Source organism: Macaca thibetana, chromosome 13 (genome assembly GCF_024542745.1).
Source record: "Macaca thibetana thibetana isolate TM-01 chromosome 13, ASM2454274v1, whole genome shotgun sequence".
In the NCBI taxonomy this organism is placed as follows: Eukaryota; Metazoa; Chordata; class Mammalia; order Primates; family Cercopithecidae; genus Macaca; species Macaca thibetana.
This window is the reverse complement of record NC_065590.1, coordinates 2,449,625-2,467,015: the sequence shown is the minus strand read 5'-3', so window position 1 is coordinate 2,467,015 and position 17,391 is coordinate 2,449,625. Positions and strand designations below refer to the sequence as shown.

The window sequence follows — 17,391 nt, the reverse complement described above, 5'->3', positions numbered from 1 at the left end:
CGTTTTCTGTGGGCTGGGAAACTGGGCCTGGCTTAGCTGAGCCCTCTACCTGGGCTCTCAGAAGGATGCATTGAGGTGTCAGCTGGACCTCAGTATCATCTTGAGACCTGACTTGGAACGAATACGCTCCCGAGCTTACCCAGATTGTTGGCAGAAGCCATTTCCTTGTGGCTGTAGGACTGAGGGCCCAGGCTTGTTGCTGGCTCTTTTCTGGGAAGCGGCGCTAAGCCCTTTGTGACATGCGCTTTTCAGTTCAGTTGTTTACTTCTTCAGAGCCAGCTAGGAAGTCTGTAGACACCATATATTATACTCTACACTATAGATGTTTGATATATGATGGAGTCCTATATAATATAACCTAATCCCGGAAGTGACGTCTATCACCGTTGCCATTTTCTGTTCATTAGAAGCAAGTCATTGCTCCTGCCTGCACTCAAGGGGCAGAGGTTATGGAAGTCTGTGAATACCAGAAGGACGAGGGTCACTGAGGTCACTGCAGAGTCCACTCGCCACCGTGTCTTAGATTTATAAAACAGTCTGAGGGACACATACGGTCATTGCTAGACAGAATGAGTTATATTCTTTTTTTTTGTTTGTTTAAAAAAAAGCCCAGATGTTCCCTTTATCCTGTGGAAAAAGCCAGGAAATTTCAGTCCTTAAACATAGAAGATTTCAAAAAAGAAACTATAGCTAAATGTGGGTGCAGTGGACCTTGGTGACATACTGGGGGTTAAGGAGGAATGAGATGGGATGGGAAGATAAAATCTTGATAACCTGTATCCTCACCTGTCTCATCATCAGTGGACTATTGGAAGAGTCAGACAAGGGTGGAGTAGGCTATAGCTCACATTCTCCCTGCTGCCTCACCTGTAGTGAGGCAAATTCATTTGTTTTTTTCTTTTTCAGTCTGAGGCATCTTCTGGTTCACTAGGCCCCTTTCACAAGACCACAGGGTGGGTCTGTCAAGTTCCCATAGTTAAAGTAGTAGTGCCACAGCCTAGAAGCACTAGCTGGTATAGGAAATGGTGTCAACTGTGATTTTGGTCTGGGCCTGCAGGGCAAGCGAGTAGACTGTTTAAACCGTTCACTTGGAGAAAAAAAGTCCTCAGTAATTTGAAACAAAGAAAAAGGAGGCAGGGCTATTGTGGGTTGGGTGTGGGGAGCATGAATAACATGAAAGAGGTGAGAGCAGTAAAGTTTGATTGAAAATGTAAAGTCCAGAAAAGAAACACAGAAGAATTTGAAAAAGACTTTGCAGAAGAATATTAGGAGGGGGAAGGTGGAAATGAACAAACAAGAAGAAAGTGAGAAGAGGGAAGAAGGAGAAAGCATGAAATAGGTCATACAAGGAATAACCAGATCTAGCTAGGGACATGCAGTAAGAGGACACGCTTGTTAATAGAGCTACTCCATAGTGTGTGACTGGTTAATTATCAGTACCCTGCTTTTTAGTTAAAGATAGTTCTAATGTAGAACTATCTACATAGTACACTTAGCTATATGTTTATAACAGTTACAACTATCTACATAGTTCTACATTAGATAACTATGTAGTTATCTTTGTAGTCCTAATGTAGAACTACATTAGAATTCTAATGCTGTGTCTTGGGAATTCTTCATAGGAAAATACAGGGCATTATAGCTTTCAGAATACAAAATATTTTTAATTTTCCTTTTAGAATGAAATATACCTCTATGAAGAAGTGTCTCCCAGTAACTTTAAAGTACTTAAGGAAAATAGTTTATAATCATCTTATAATTTTTATTCCAAGCTCCTTGTGGTTGTTGAATTTTAAAAAGGTTGAATACAATCATTGTTAATATATTTAGAAGAGCTGTTATAAACATATAACTAAGTGTACTCTAATGAATGTTATCATGAGGTATGAATTTTTATAGTTCCTCATTTTATTATGATAAGGGAATTTGGGACTTTATGATGAACTTACTAAAAAGAGATTGCCCTTTCCCAAGGGAAATCAAGGAAAATTATTACATCTATTTAGGTTTGGGAGGCCGAGGCGGGCAGATCACTTGAGGTCAGGAGTTCAGGACCAGCCTGGGCAACACGGTGAAACCCCATGTCTACTAAAATATAAAAACTTAGCCGAGTGTGGCAGTGTGCACCTGTAATCCCAGCTCTTTGGGAGGCTGAGGCAGGAGAACTGCTTGAACCCAAGAGGCGGAGGTTGCAGTGAGCGAGATCGCACCACTGCACTCCAGCCTGGGTGACAGAGCGAGACTCTGTCTCCAAAAAAAAAAAAAAAAAAAGTGTGTTATAGGTACTTGCAGCATTGTTTGTTTGTCTTAAGGTGTTATGTTTATTAGGTTAGGGGATAGATTTTAACTTATTAAACCTCTACCTGGAAGTTTGTTTTGAATGACATTGTTAATGATTATATTACTTAGCCGACAGCTTAGAGAAATAGTGGTTGCATTCCAGAAAATATTTCAACCATAGCCAATTTGGTATTCACTAGTCACTGATTTGTAAGTATACTGAAAACATCTTGTAAGGGAATAAATGAATTATATACATTATTTTAATTTAAATAAAGTGTATGATCCTGTATATCTATGAGCCCCATTTTCCCTTTTGAATTTAGAAGGGTGCAGCTGTTTTCAGAATCCATGCATATGTGTTGGATCCTGACTGGAGTACTCCAAAACCAGAATAATCTTGACAATGCCATGTAAGAGACCTTTGAAACTGGTGTTCACTGGATACTTGGAAACCCCTTTCTGCCCCAAGTTAATCTTCAGGATTATGGCCCCAAACATTTTAATGAGCACCCCCTGTCCCTGGAACCCTTAACCCGTGGGCCAGAGGAAAGGAGAGGAGAAGGAACTGGTACACTAGAACTACATCAACTTCTAGGCTGCTCGAGTCTAGAACTACCCTGAGGATAACGCTGGCTGCCTCTGGGCTTCACAGCTCATGGACCTGGGACTAGCACATCAGTGTCACCTGGGAGCTTAGGCCGGGCGCGGTGGCTCACGCCTGTAATCCCAGCGCTTTGGGAGGCCGAGGCGGGCAGATCATGAGGTCAGGAGATCGAGACCATCCTGGCTAACATGATGATACCCCGTCTCTACTAAAAATACAAAAAATTAGCCGGGCGGGGTGGCGGGCGCCTGTAGTTCCAGCTACTCGGGAGGCTGAGGCAGGAGGATCGCGTGAACCCAGGAGGTGGTGCTTGCAGTGAGCTGAGACCTCACGGCTGCACTCCAGCCTGGGCGACAGAGCCAGACTCCGTCTCAAAAAAAACAAAACAAAAAAACATTCTCAGGCCCCACCTCAGACCTATGGAATCAGGATCCCTGGAAGTGAAGTCCAGAACTCTGCGTTTTAATGAACCCTTTTGCTTTTAGGTGGTTCTTATGCATGATAAATTCAGGAAACAGTGAGATACTTGGTCTCGTTTGTAAGTTTTGGCCATCCATTCTATTTAGAATTGTCTGTTCAAGTTCTGTTCTTTCAGCCTATTTCATTTGGACTCATGTTCACTGTGTCTTTTGGCTTTTTATGGCATTAGTTCTCCTAAACCACCCTCTGAATCCAGTTCTTTTATTTTTTTTCTTTATGCTTAAGAGGTTTATAAGTGGGAAATTTTCTGCAATTTCATCTAGGCCATCTTCTTTCTAATTTAAAATGGTTGTGTAAGAGTGATACATGTGAAATCTTTAAAAAGTGAAATAAAACTTTTTTCAAAGGCAGTGGCTTCCTGAGAAGTAAAGATTGTTAAATTTTGGAATCTTACTAAAAACGTTCCTCATTCGTATTTAAATTTTATCTGTGGAAAGAATTGTATCGGTTCAATGTGGTACTGAAGTTGAACCAGATGACTACTTTTTTTTTTTTTTTTTTTTTTTAAGAGATAGGGTCTTGCTCTGTCGCCCAGACTGGAGTGCGATGGTACATTTGCCACTCACTGCAGCCTCAAACCCCTGGGCTCAAGGGATCCTCCCACTTCAGCCTCCTGAGTAGCTGGGGCTACAAGCATGCAGTACCACACTGGCTAATTTTTAAATATTTGTTGTAGAGACAATGTCTCCCTATTTTGCCCAGGCTGGTCTCAAACTTTTGGGTTCAAGCAATCCTCCTGCCCTGGCCTCCCAAAGCACTGGGATTTCAGGTGTGAGCCACCGTGCCCAGCCCAGATTTTTTTTTCAGTGCCAGAATTTTATTATCTAATAAATATTAAAATGTTTTAATTTAAGAAAAAAGAGTGGGTTTAACTTTTGGTAGTTTTTATTTCAATACAAAAAGCCAGTTTTTAATGTTAGCTCTGAATTTAGTAGTGTCTTGTACATCTTGCTGATAAGAAGTTACTATTCTTTTAAAAATAAAGTTCTCTGGTCTGTTTTTATTCACCACACATTAGATGTGACTACTTGGTGCTTTTTGTTTATGTTAATCATTCATTTATACTGTTGAACAATTTCATATGAAATTACCATTTTTGCCAAAAAGGATCAAATATCAGCAATTTTATACGGTTTAGCCTAGTAAGTCTTTGAAAGTCCAAAGTTACCCTTTTCACTGGAAAACTGACCTAAATATTTGAGTTGAAGAATCAAAGTGGTTTCTCTGGAAATTTTGTTTTAGAATCTTGGGTTCACAAAACATGATTTGTACAAAACATAATTTGTACTTTCATTGCCTAGGCTGGACATATAATTTTCTACAATTAAAAAAGTTAGATTTTGTCTACAGTAAAAACAAAACAACAAACAAAACCTGGCACTTCCCAGTAAGATGGTAGTATGAGAGTTCCCTCAGTTTCCCGCCATAGCCCTCCCTACAAACCGATTGAAATGATTCAAAGAAAAGCAAAAATAAGAATTTTGCTACTAATGTTGACAATAGGGAATTATCAAATGTATTAATTTGGAGGAATTTTTTCATCTGTTATGTTAAAGTGAACTGAATGCTGGAAGCAGATAAACAGCTCTCTTCCTCAAGAAAGCTGTGTAGTATTATGGGAACTATAAATGGAGAAAATTCTAGGGAAAATTCTAGAAAGTTCTAGAAAACTGAGTTAGCTTTTTAGATGGAATATGACGGTGCCCTGTTGTTGTGGAGAACTCTTTTAATATGGCAGAATGGAGTCAGAAACAAAGGATGGATGTGAGAGAGATCAAAAATGGCCCCTCTGGAGCCTTTTCATAGCTGTGGGCCTTGGACTAAGAACAGCAATAGCATCCGGTCTAGAAACTAAATATCTATGATATTATCCAATAGCCCATGGGCCCCCAGGGACTTTTTCTAAGCTAACTTTCCAAAAGCATGGACAGTTCCCCTCAAAGCAGGGAAGCATTTTAGAATTAGGGGTGGGGCATTTCTCTACTGGGACTGCTTATTCTGCCTACTTGGTGAAGCTGGTCTCTGAGAGGGTGATTTCAAAACATAACAAGAAAATGCATGTGGAAATGGAGACTGCCCTCAGACTCCTATCCCTTTCTGCCACTCAAGAGCTAATGAAAGACTGAGCCTATATCTGCCATTCAGTCTCCTGCTTACTTTAAATCATCTTTGTATTAAAAAAAAAATGATGAAATGAAGGGTAGTACAAATAACTTCTCTATACATTTCACCTATTGTGAACATTTTGCCTCTATCATCTTCCTTTCTACAGATATTTGTTTCTTTTCAGAACCATTTCAGAGTAAATTGCAGAAATCATGCTCCTTTACACCTAAATAATTTTATGTTTATTTTCTAAGAACCAGGACATTCTCTTACCTTACCACAGTTCAAGTGTCAAATTCAGGAAATTTAACACTGGCACAATCATACCCATTCTGCAGTCTGTGTTCTGTTACTTTTCCAGTAATGTTCTTGACAGCATTTATTTCTTCTGGTCCAGGATCCAGTCCAGGACAGTGCTTTGCATTTAGTCTCTCCTTACCCTTGGTCATTTCTTCAGCCTTTGTCTTTGATGACCTTGACGTGTCTTAAAGTGGACCATTTGTTTTATACATAATCCCTCTATTTGAATGTGTCCGATGTTTCCTTGAGATTAGAATCAGATTATGCATTTTTGGCAGGAATTCCACGTAATGAGGGGGATCCTCTGGGGTTCACTTCACGAGGCACATGATGTCTGTCCCATTATTGCCAACTTTAACCTTGACCACTTGATGAAGGTGGTGTCAGGTTTTTCCACTGTGATATTATCATTTCCTTCTTTGTAAAGTAATGAGTACTTTGTGGGGGGAGGTATTTTGAGATGCTATAAATACCTGTTTCTCATCAGACTTTCACCGGTTAGTTTTAGCATGCATTTTTGATGCTTGCCTGAGTCAGTTATTGCTATGATGGTTGCAAAATCGTGTTTTTGTTTTTGTTTGTTTTTTGAGACGGAGTTCAGCTCTTGTTGCCCAGGCTGGAGTGGTGATCTTGGCTCACCGCAACCTCTGCCTCCCAGGTTCAAGCGATTCTCCCCCCTCAGCCTCCCAAGTAGCTGGGATTACAGGCATGCGTCACCACGTTCAGCTAATTTTGTATTTTTAATAGAGACGGGATTTCTCCTTGTTGGTCAGGCTGGTCTTGAACTCCCGACCTCAGGTGATCCGCCCACCTCGGCCTCCCAAAGTGCTGGGATTACAGGTGTGAGCCACCGTGCCCGGCCCAAAATGGTGGTTTTTCTAATGTTCATGATTTCTTCTACATTTAGTAATTGGCCTTCTGTAAGAAACACTTTCCCCTCGTCCACTCATTTTTATTTATTTATTGTTGATACGGACTCATGGATTCTTTTTTTTTATTTTTATTTTTTGTCGAGACGGAGTCTCCACCTGTCACCCAGGCTGGAGTGCAGTGGCGCGATCTCAGCTCACTGCAAGCTCCGCCTCCCGGGTTCGTGCCATTCTCCTGCCTCAGCCTCCCAACGGACTCATGGATTCTTATTTTATTCAATGGGTTATAATCCATTACCATCAATATTTATTTTGGTACTTAAATTGCTCCCCATTTGGCCAATGGGGGCCTCTCGACTGCCCTTCTGTGCCCTTTGGCTAGGTCATTTTTTTCTTTTGATAGTACTTTCTTGCTGGCAGAAGAATATTCTAGGTTTATCTTAAAGTTATTTCTCTAAAGAGTTCTTTAAAAATTTTTTAAAATAGAGTCAGAGTCTTGCTGCGTTGCCCAGGGTGGTCTCAAACTCCTGGGCTCATGCGATCCTCTCACCATGGCTTCCCAAAGTGCTGGGATTATAGGGGTGAGCTACCATGCCCGGCCTCCAAAGAGTTCTAATTTATTTTAGTGGCAAATGGTGTTGAGAAACCAGTATCTAGGCACTGCTTAAGTCTTAAGGGTAGGATTCGAATGTTGTTCACATAAAAAGGGAAGAACTCAAAGATCTGTTCTGGACACACGCTGTGTTTGGACACTGTGTTTATACTGATCTGCCCTTGTCCACACCCTCTGGACTGGCAGTTCATACTCTTTTAGTTTCTGTAACCGTATAACATATTCTGATCTCAGAGCAAGTTCCCCCATATTATCTTCTAGATTTTTCTTGGCCCTTTAAAAACATTAATTCTTCTAGATAAATATTAGAATTATACATCAGTTCAAAAAATTTGTTATTTTGAAAGATACTGAATTGGGCCAGGCGTGGTGACTCACACCTGTAATCCCAGCACTTTGGGAGGCCGAGGTGGGCAGATCACAGGAGATCGAGACCGTCCTGGCTAACATGATGAAACCCCGTCTCTACTAAAAATACAAAAAATTAGCCGGGCGAGGTGGCAGGCGCCTGTAATCCCAGCTACTCGGGAGGCTGAGGCAGGAGAATGGCGTGAACCCGGGAGGTGGTGGAGCTTGCAGTGAGCCGAGATCGCACCACTGCACTCCAGCCTGGGCGACAGAGCGAGACTCCGTCTCAAAAAAAAAAAAAAAAAGAGAAAGATACTCAATTGAATTTCTTTTGCTTAGGGTAGAATTAATCCTTTTCTAAGACCGAGTCTTCCTATTTAGGAATAAGAGATAATTTTATTGATTCTATTATAGGCTTCAGTAAAAGGCTTGTACTTTTCTTCACATATATCTTATGTGTCTCTTCTTATAATTGTTTAATAAAATCGTTCATAGTTTTGTGTTTGGGAATAGTATCTCTTTCACATGTCTTATATTGTGAATTTACACATGCAGAAAATGCCTAAACCATGAATGACTTTCACTAAACTGCCACCCAGATCGAGAAACAGAACGTAGCTGGCACCCTGGAGCTCCCTGTATGCCCTTTCCCCATCACAGACTTCTCCGTCCTACCTCTTCTCCTTTCCTTCCGAGCGAATTAAGGCAAATACGGTGACATACGTGCTTCTGTTATTCCATGCGGTGAAGCATGGCAGTTAAGCCAGAGATATTTTTTTTCTGCTATGGAATCTTAAGAGGTGTTTACTGTAAGGATCTTTATGTAAGGGACAAGGAACAGTATACTTGAGTGTTACTAAGACTGCAGATTCATTTTTCATAAGTCTGTTTTTATTGCTTCTATCCATGATTAAAGCAGAAATTAAAATGTTAAAAACAAGACTTTCTGGCTGGGCATAGTGGCTCACGCCTGTAATCTCAGTACTTTCAGACGCCGAGGCAGGCGGATCAGCTGAGGTCAGGAGTTCGAGACCAACCAGACCAACATGGTGAAACCCTGTCTCTACTAAAAATACGGAAATTATCTGGGTGTGGTGGCGTGCACCTGTAATCCCAGCTACTCGGGAGGCTGAGGTGGGAGAATTGTCTGAATCCAGGAGGCGGAGGTTGCAGTGGTGAGCCAAGATCATACCACTGTACTCAAGCCTGGGCGACAGAGTGAGACTCATCTCAGGAAAAAAAAAAAAAAAAAAAAAAAAAGGCCTTTTTAAGGTTTGTTTAGGTGTCAAAGTAGTAGCTTTAGCTTCCTATAGAAGTTGGAAGCACGCTTGTGGTTTATCCTAATTTAATGAGGTTGCGGACATTGTGCATAACATTCTCACAGCTTCCACTACGACTCAGTACCACCGAGCAAGTAAATGAATGTCCTCTTGTCTTCCACCATCTCTCAGGTGTTGGTGTCCAGTTCTGTCCTTGAGCCTCTTCTACTGTGTGCTTTGTCTCTGTGCTGTTTCATTTCTACTCGTTGTGTCAATGCTTACATTTATCCTCATCAAAGCCCACTTTCATTTCCTAGACCAGGTTTTTTTGTCCTGTGATGCTCTTAAATTATTAAAATGAATAACTTTTAACAAGGGTCATTGTACATCTAGCTCAGTGGATTTTTATTTTATTGTTTTTTAAGACAAGGTCTCACTCTGCTGCCCAGGCTGGGGTGCAGTAGTGTGATCATAGCTCACTATAGCCGCCAACACTTGGGCTCTAGCAATCCTCCCACCTCAGCCTCTTGAGTAGCTGAGACTACAGGCGCACACCACCATGCCTAGCTAATTTTTTTTTTTTCTTTTTGAGATGGAGTCTTGCTCTGTCACCCAGGCTGGAGTGCAGTGGTGCGATCTCGGCTCACTGCAAGCTCCACCTCCCGGGTTCATGCCATTCTCCTGCCTCAGCCTCCCGAGTAGCTGGGACTACAGGCATCCCCCACCATGGCTGGCTAATTTTTTGTATTTTTAGTAGAGACGAGGTTTCACCATGTTAGCCAGGCTGGTCTCGATCTCCTGACCTTGTGATCTGCCCGCCTGGGCCTCCCAAAGTGCTGGGATTACAGGCGTGAGCCACCACTCCCGGCCGCGAATTTTTTATTGTTTTGTAGAGATGGGGTCTTGCTGTGTTGCCTAGGCTGGTCTTGGACTCCTGGGCTCAAGCCATCCTCCACCTTGGCCTCCTAGAGTGCTGGGATTACAGGTGTGAGCCACCACGCCTGGCCACTCACTGGGTTTTTAGAGATCAGGAATTTGACTGATGTCTGGCCTAGGGAAATCTTTGAGGACTAGGAAGTTCAGAGGGAAAGTTTGGTCTATGGAAATTAATGATTATGCTACAAAATATGTTATATTCATTATACTATTATATATATTACCATCAGTTTCTGCCTCATCTCTCTATCTGGTTGATGTGAATATGGTATTTATAGTTGTTTGCACCCTTTGACAGATGATGTTAGTATGATGCTTTAAAGTGTTTATTCTAAACCTTTTATTGTTTTATCCGTCTTTAATTATATGAAGTGCTGGAGACTGCTCACATTTTTACAAATAATAAGAGCATAATAATAAGCATTAAGAGCATTCTTACAAATAATAAGAGCATGTAAGTTTTGTTATGTAACAAGTCAGAGCCCTTTTTTTTCTGTTATGTATCAATGAATAAATATTTTCTTCTGAAAAACTCAACTTTAAACTTTGTAATTTTACAGTTCTGTTTAGATTATGTTGTTTGTTTTAAGACATATACTATAACTGTTTTGGTTTTGCTTCTAGAAAAACTGATTGCTTATCAACGAGAATTCCTTGCTTTGAAAGAACGTCTTCGAATAGCTGAACATAGAATCTCACAGCGCTCTTCTGAATTAAATACCATTGTGCAACAGTTCAAGCGTGTAGGAGCAGAAACAAATGGAAGTAAGGATGCATTGAATAAGTTTTCAGGTACAAACAGTATTTTTTGTATTAAATATATATATATTTTTGTTTGTTTTGTTTGTTTTTTGTTTTTTTGTTTTTTTAAGACGGAGTCTCGCTCTGTCGCCCAGGCTGGAGTGCAGTGGAGGGATCTCGGCTCCCTACAAGCTCTGCCTCCCGGGTTCCCGCCATTCTCCTGCCTCAGCCTCCCAAGTAGCTGGGACTACAGGTGCCGCCACCACGCCCGGCTAATTTTTTTGTATTTTTAGTAGAGAGGGGGTTTCACTGTGTTAGCCAGGGTGGTCTGGATCTCCTGACCTCGTGATCCGCCTGCCTCGGCCTCCCAAAGTGCTGGGATGACAGGCGTGAGCCACCACACCCGGCCGAAAAAGATTATATTTTCAAAGGGGCATGTGGAATATTTTTTTTGAAAGTCATGTAGAATAGTTTATCAGCCAGCATCTGTTACCCTTTTCAGAGAGAAAAACCACCACACAAAACTTTCTCTTCTAGTAAATTACAAAAAAAAAAAAAAAAAAAAAATTTATTACCTGCTAAATTTGATTTTAAGAGAGTCATGTTAAGTTAAATTGTCTGGGCACAGTGGCTCACGCCTATAATCCCAGCACTCTGGGAGACCGAGGCGGGCAGATCTTTTGCGGTCAGGAGTTCAAGACCAGGCTGGCCAACATGGTGAAACCTCATCCCTACTAAAAATACAATAATTAGCCGGGCGTGGTGGCGCGTGCCTGTAGTGCCAGCTACTCGGGAGGCTGAGGCAGGAGAATCACTTGAACCCTGGCGGCGGAAGTTGCAGTGAGCTGTGATCACGCCACGGCACTCCAGCTCTGCACTCCAGAACGAGACTCCATCTCAGAAACAAAAAAAGTTAAATTACAGTGGAATAAATTTCATTGGCAGTAGTGAAGAACGTGCATCTTCTGAAAACATACTCAAAATGAGATTACAATTTAACTTTCTGTGTATCCGTGTTTCTGTGATGACTTATTTGTGGACTTCAGATGGACTCTGGAGAAATCTTTGAGCTATTTGAAGCAATTAGTGCTCTTAAACCTGATTTATAATGAAGAACACGCATAGTTTTCTACTGGATACTTTAGGAGTATCTGGCCTGTTTCTTCTCTGAGAAATCCTGGTCAGAGTAAGATGAGGTCAAATGATCTCTCTTTCTGCGCTCTTCTTTATCTGATAATGAAATCGACATACGTATCTAATTGATTGCCTCCAAATTTGCATAATCTTTCTAGATTAGCATACTTTTTCATTTAGCTTCACCTGTTTTCATTTAGCTTCATCTGGATCTCCAGATCCACTGCCTGCCCTTATTTGTAAAGTTGCATACTCCTCCTCCTCCTGCTGATAAACTTCACATTATGTCCCCCTGATGTCGAAACTCATGGACTGGTGTAGATAAAACATAAATCACCCATAAGCCTGATTCCCAGTGATTTCTACTAACACTTTTTGTTTCCTTCTAGTATTTTTTCCATGACTATTTTTCTTCAAAGTTGTTATTGTGTATGATGACCTGATTTTCACTCTTGAAATTATACTATGAGTGGGCTGGGCGCGGTGGCTCAAGCCTGTAATCCCAGCACTTTGGGAGGCCGAGACGGGCGGATCACGAGGTCAGGAGATCGAGACCATCCCGGTTAACACGGTGAAACCCCATCTCTACTAAAAATTACAAAAAACTAGCCGGGCGAGGTGGCGGGCGCCTGTAGTCCCAGCTACTCGGGAGGCTGAGGCAGGAGAATGGCGTGAACCCGGGAGGCGGAGCTTGCAGTGAGCTGAGATCCGGCCACTGCACTCCAGCCTGGGCGACAGAGCGAGACTCCGTCTCAAAAAAAAAAAAAAGAAAAAAAAAGAAATTATACTATGAGCATTTTAAAACTATGTCGTTAAATAATCTTCGAAATGTTATTTTTAGTGGCTGTGAATATGCCAGCTATAGATACCATAATAAACATTTTTTCTCAGTTATTCAGATGGGTTTTTCTGGGGGGTTTTTCCCCTGTAGTTTATAACTCTGGTGAACATATTTGTATATAAATCAATCATATTTCTAGTAACCTTTAAGTTATTTTCATTGGATTATGACTTCCTTAGAAATAGGATCTGTGTTTTGGTGACTATTGATTTTTGAACACATGGTACATTTGCTGGAATAAAATAGATAATCACTAAATATTTGTTGAATGCATAGAAGCTAAATTCTTCAAAGGGAAATTACTGAGTAATAGGACAGAAATGTTTTAGGGTTTTTGATGCTGCTTTGAATAGTTGGAACGTTTATCTTGTTATCACTAGTATTTAATATTATTAATCTACTGATTTCATAGGTGGAAATTGATAGATATATTATAATTTGTAGTTGTTTCTTCACTCATGAGATTAAACTTCAATTTTACATATGACAGTCATTTGCATTTCTTTTGTGAATTTTTGGTTCTTCTCATTTTTAATGAAGTTGAGGTAACAAATTCCTACTGCTAACTTCCTTGTTTCTAAGGTTAAATTATAATTTAATGAAATTTTAAAACAATATTATTTATACTACCAAGGAGTGAGAAAAATAAATGAAACTCTCTGAAAGTTGTGATCTGTGCTGGACATTCCCAGCTCATGCTGTTTATATTATTTTACTTGAAGTTTTCAGAAAAAAATTCCTTCCATGTGAAATTTTGATAACATGTAATGCATAAAGAAAGTGAATGGCTGGGCATGGTGGCTCATGCCTGTAATCTTAGCACTTTGGGAGGTCAAGGTAGGATTGCTTGAGCCAGGAGTTTGAGACCAGCCTGGGCGACATAGTGAGACTCCAGTCTTTAAAAAAAAAAAAAAAAATTTTTTTTTAAATTAACCATTGTGGTAGCATGTGCCTGCTGTCCCAGGTACTCAGGAGGCTGAGGCGGGGAGGATTTCTTGAGCCTGGGAGGTCAAGGCGATAGTAAACCGTGATTGTGCCAGTGGACACCAGCCTGGGCTACAGAGCAAGACCCTGTCTCAAAAAAAAAAAAAAAAAAGAAAATGAAAGTGATTGATAGTCAATGTACTTATTATTATTTATTACGTTTTCATAAACTGACAGCATATTTAGAGTCCGCTTGGCAAACTTGAGTTCTAACACATTATATAGGTGAGCCCTTAGCATCCCACCTTCTTATGGTCCTCTAGCTGGCCATTTTGGTTTCCTTCAGCCAGTTTTATCAACATCATGACCTGTGAGACTCTGGCTTTGAAAGTGTCCTTTTCATCTTAAATGGAGATCTCATTTACCAGAGTGTGAAACTAGGAAAGAAAATTCTTTAGTTCTAGTTCTCATTAATTTTTACTGCTGGTTTTATAAAATCAGCAATTTCTGTAAGGTAATTCTTGTGTATTAATTATACTTCTGTGTTTCAGATAATACCCTAAAGCTGTTAAAGGAGTTAACAAGCAAAAAATCTCTTCAAGTGCCAAGTATTTATTATCATTTGCCTCATTTATTGAAAAATGAAGGAAGTCTTCGACCTGCTGTGCAGATTGGCAATGGAAGAACAGGAGGTAGGTTTATTTTGTTTCTTACTGCAGTTGTACTACTGCTGTTAATTGTGTTTTGGACTCTTATGTTCACCATCACAAGTCTGGGAGGTCAAAAAATAAAAGTTCTTTCTTTATCTGTGCACATCAGGTTGGGTCTCATTCTAAACCCCATGTTGAAAGGAGTTGGACATTTCCTTTGTAGACCAAAGTAATATAGCCGAAAGGGACCATGTGAAATCTAGTTGAGGCCCCATCCTAGGCAGACAAATGTTGACACCTTGGTCATTTTTCTGTTTTAGAGATTTGGGAAGTAGAGAGATGACATTTTCTCCTTGTATCTTATTTCAAAATTAACAGCTCTTTTGGTCACGTCACAAAGGTTTTTCTTACGTCTGCCTCATTTTCGTACAGAGATGTAAGTAGATAGTAACTTTCGTGTAACTTTTTATGCAGTAGTAGAAATACTTTGATTTACTTCTTCCTAATTTATTCAAAAGATACTATATAGCTTATTTTTCTCTTCTTGTCAGAGCCAACAGAACTTCCTCAATTTTCCATATAGAAACTATTTACCACTCTTTTTTTTTTTTTGAAGCAACGTAAGCACAAATTTATTGAAATCGAAGTACACTCCGCCGAGTGGAAGTGGGCTTGAGCAAGCCAGCCCAAGAGCCGTTTACCACTCATACTTTTTATTCCGCCGTGTCGACTTTGTTAATCTTTTCTTCATAGATTTTAAAATGCAGAGGGCAGAATATTATTTTGTTCTTCTGTAAGTTTTTAACAAGTGATGAAACGATTACTTCATAGATACCAAAATTCATTTTTGGGTTAGTGTTTTTGAAAAGCTGAGTCTACTTTTGATTCAATGGGATTCTTAAGTATTTTGCTGTCTTTTTGGGGGGATCACATCTTCTCACTGATCTATAAATGTAAACTTTTACATTCATCTTGTTTTAGTTCTGCTGTCTATTTCATTAATCAGTTGAAATAATATACCACCTTCCTTCTTAAGGAGGTAGAAACTCTTAAAATAGCATGTTGAAACAAACTCCTTCTTTCCTTTCTCTAATGATTCAAAAAATATTTATTGAAGCCAGGCATTTTGCAGGTGCCAGGTATACAGAGACTAACAAGGTATGTGTGGTACTTTGTTTCTTTGTTTGTTTGTTTGTTTTAGAATGTTGATTGTTAATTATTTTTGAAGCTGATATCATGTCTCCCTTTAATAACCACTCTTTGGATAAGATGTCTTAAGTAATTGTGGGTTTGTTTGTTTAGACTATTTCTTCATTCATAAGAGTATCAAATGAAAAGAAATTAGAAGTGATTTTAAAGTCATTTAAAACTTCCAAGGTCTCTATTAGGTTTTTATTTTATAAATGTGACATTCTCTTTCTTTTGAAGCTATGTATTCCATCCCATTTGTTTACATGACTTTATCCATTATAAATAGAATAAAATCTTGGTCAACCAGCTTTCCAATAGTTAACATTCTTATAAAGCTGCCACTATTTTTGAAAGGTAGAAAAAACAGCTCGGTAGAAAAAACGGATAGGCAAATAACCCATATTTACTACCTTAAACATCTTCCTCCCTAAATCGTTGGGGAACAGCTCTTAATATTTTTAGTTACAGGACCCTTTGGATATTCTAGGAAAGCTGTCAATCTCTACTTTGGAAAATGCCCATAGAAGATATAATTTTGTTTGTAATTTCTGGAATTTTATGGAAGCCCAGAACTTACCTAGGGTTTCATATTCAGAACTTCTGTTTCTTAGATGAAGAAAAACAGCTTCTTGCTAGAAATTCTGTTTTTCAGTGTTCAGGCTGATTAATTAGGGAACAGCACTTAGAACAGCTAAGCCATCGTAAGGCTGAAGAGGAAGGACAGTGCGGCCGGTGGCTGCTGACCCCAGGGGAGTGGCTGGGATTCTCACACCCAGAACAGAAAACGGCCGGCCCACCACCCAGCACCACATCTGTATCCTCCCACCACATTCGCCAAGGCAGGCTGCGGCAAACAGACCCAGAGACTGCCAACGGGCGCAAGGCGACTTCAGGAACGAGGGGTTGCCGAATCATTTAAGAAAATTAGTACCATGGATGACTTAATACTAAAGAAAATTGAGTTTGCAGAACAAACAGAACGAATATGATTTAAAAATAAAACATCAACATATTTCTAGAAATGAGGGACGACAACTTGCCCATAATACAATAACTGACCATTATCAAAGGATCCATTAGAAATCTTTGTACTTATGATTTCAATGATTATATTTAAAAATCCCATATCGAGGGACCGATACGGAATTTTAGCTAGACATAGCTAAAGATCAAATTAGTGATCAGAAAGACCGAGCTCTGTATTTCTTCTAGAATGCAGCATAAACGCATAAAGAATGGAAGTAGACAGAAGTTTTAATGGTCATCTGGTAGTAATTTCAGAAGGAGTGAACAAAGAGAGTGAAAAGAGGGAATTACCAGCTTATAGGAGTGAATTTCTTTGAGTTGAAGAAACATTCAGGTCTTCAGGTTGAAGGGCCCATTTAGGGCAGAGCAAGAGAGCTGAGAAAAGACTTTTACTGGGTTATCTAGTGAAATGGCACTACTGCTTGGTGGTGGATAACAGATAATTCTTGGAGTATTTGCTGCAATAAAAGTCCACGAGCAATTGCTATGGGCCAGGCACCTTGCCAGATACTTTGGTACACAAAATTAGATGTGGTTCTGAGTCTTGTGGAGCTTCAGCCCAGTAAAGAAGACACGAATTAGTCACGTAGTCAATTATACAAACAACTGTATAATTACAACTGTAATTACCAGTGTAAAGGATGCTTTGAGAATGTGTAAGAAGGACTTTTGGCCTAATTAGGGAGTTTAAGGAACTCTGAGAAATTGCGTTTGGCCTGAGGCTGATAGAATCTGTCATTTACTGGTGAAGATGGGTGTGTTGGTGTCCTATTGCTGCTGTAACAAATGGACACAAAATCACTGTGTTTAAACCACAACACAGATTTTTCATCTTACAGTTTGGGAAGGCAGAGGTCCTAGAACCAGATTGTCAAGAGGGGTGTGTTCCTTCTGGAATCTCTAGGGAAGGATCCTTTTTATTTATTTATTTATTTTTTGCCTTTTCCACATTACTTTGTGGCCTCTTCCTTCATCTTCAAAGTACAGTATCTTCAAATCTCTCTGACCATGACCCTCTTGATTCTGTTGTTCCATCTCCTTCTTTTGCTGTGACCCTCCCTCCTTCCTTTCATAAAGACCCTTGTG

General features: G+C 40.0%; 2 protein-coding genes across 4 annotated transcripts in view; both read left to right on the top strand.

The window, feature by feature from the left end:
• Positions 1 to 17,391, top strand: part of LOC126934347 (cytochrome c oxidase assembly factor 5) — a 521,053-nt gene that overhangs the window by 409,360 nt on the left and 94,302 nt on the right. The gene's annotated exons all lie outside the window — the stretch shown is intronic.
• Positions 1 to 17,391, top strand: part of MGAT4A (alpha-1,3-mannosyl-glycoprotein 4-beta-N-acetylglucosaminyltransferase A) — a 126,783-nt gene that overhangs the window by 43,916 nt on the left and 65,476 nt on the right. For all 3 annotated transcript variants that reach the window (XM_050755119.1, XM_050755118.1, XM_050755120.1), the window contains exons 3-4: positions 10,423 to 10,590; positions 13,990 to 14,130. In XM_050755119.1, the coding sequence (XP_050611076.1) occupies positions 10,423 to 10,590; positions 13,990 to 14,130 (309 nt within the window). The remainder of the gene's footprint in view (positions 1 to 10,422; positions 10,591 to 13,989; positions 14,131 to 17,391) is intronic.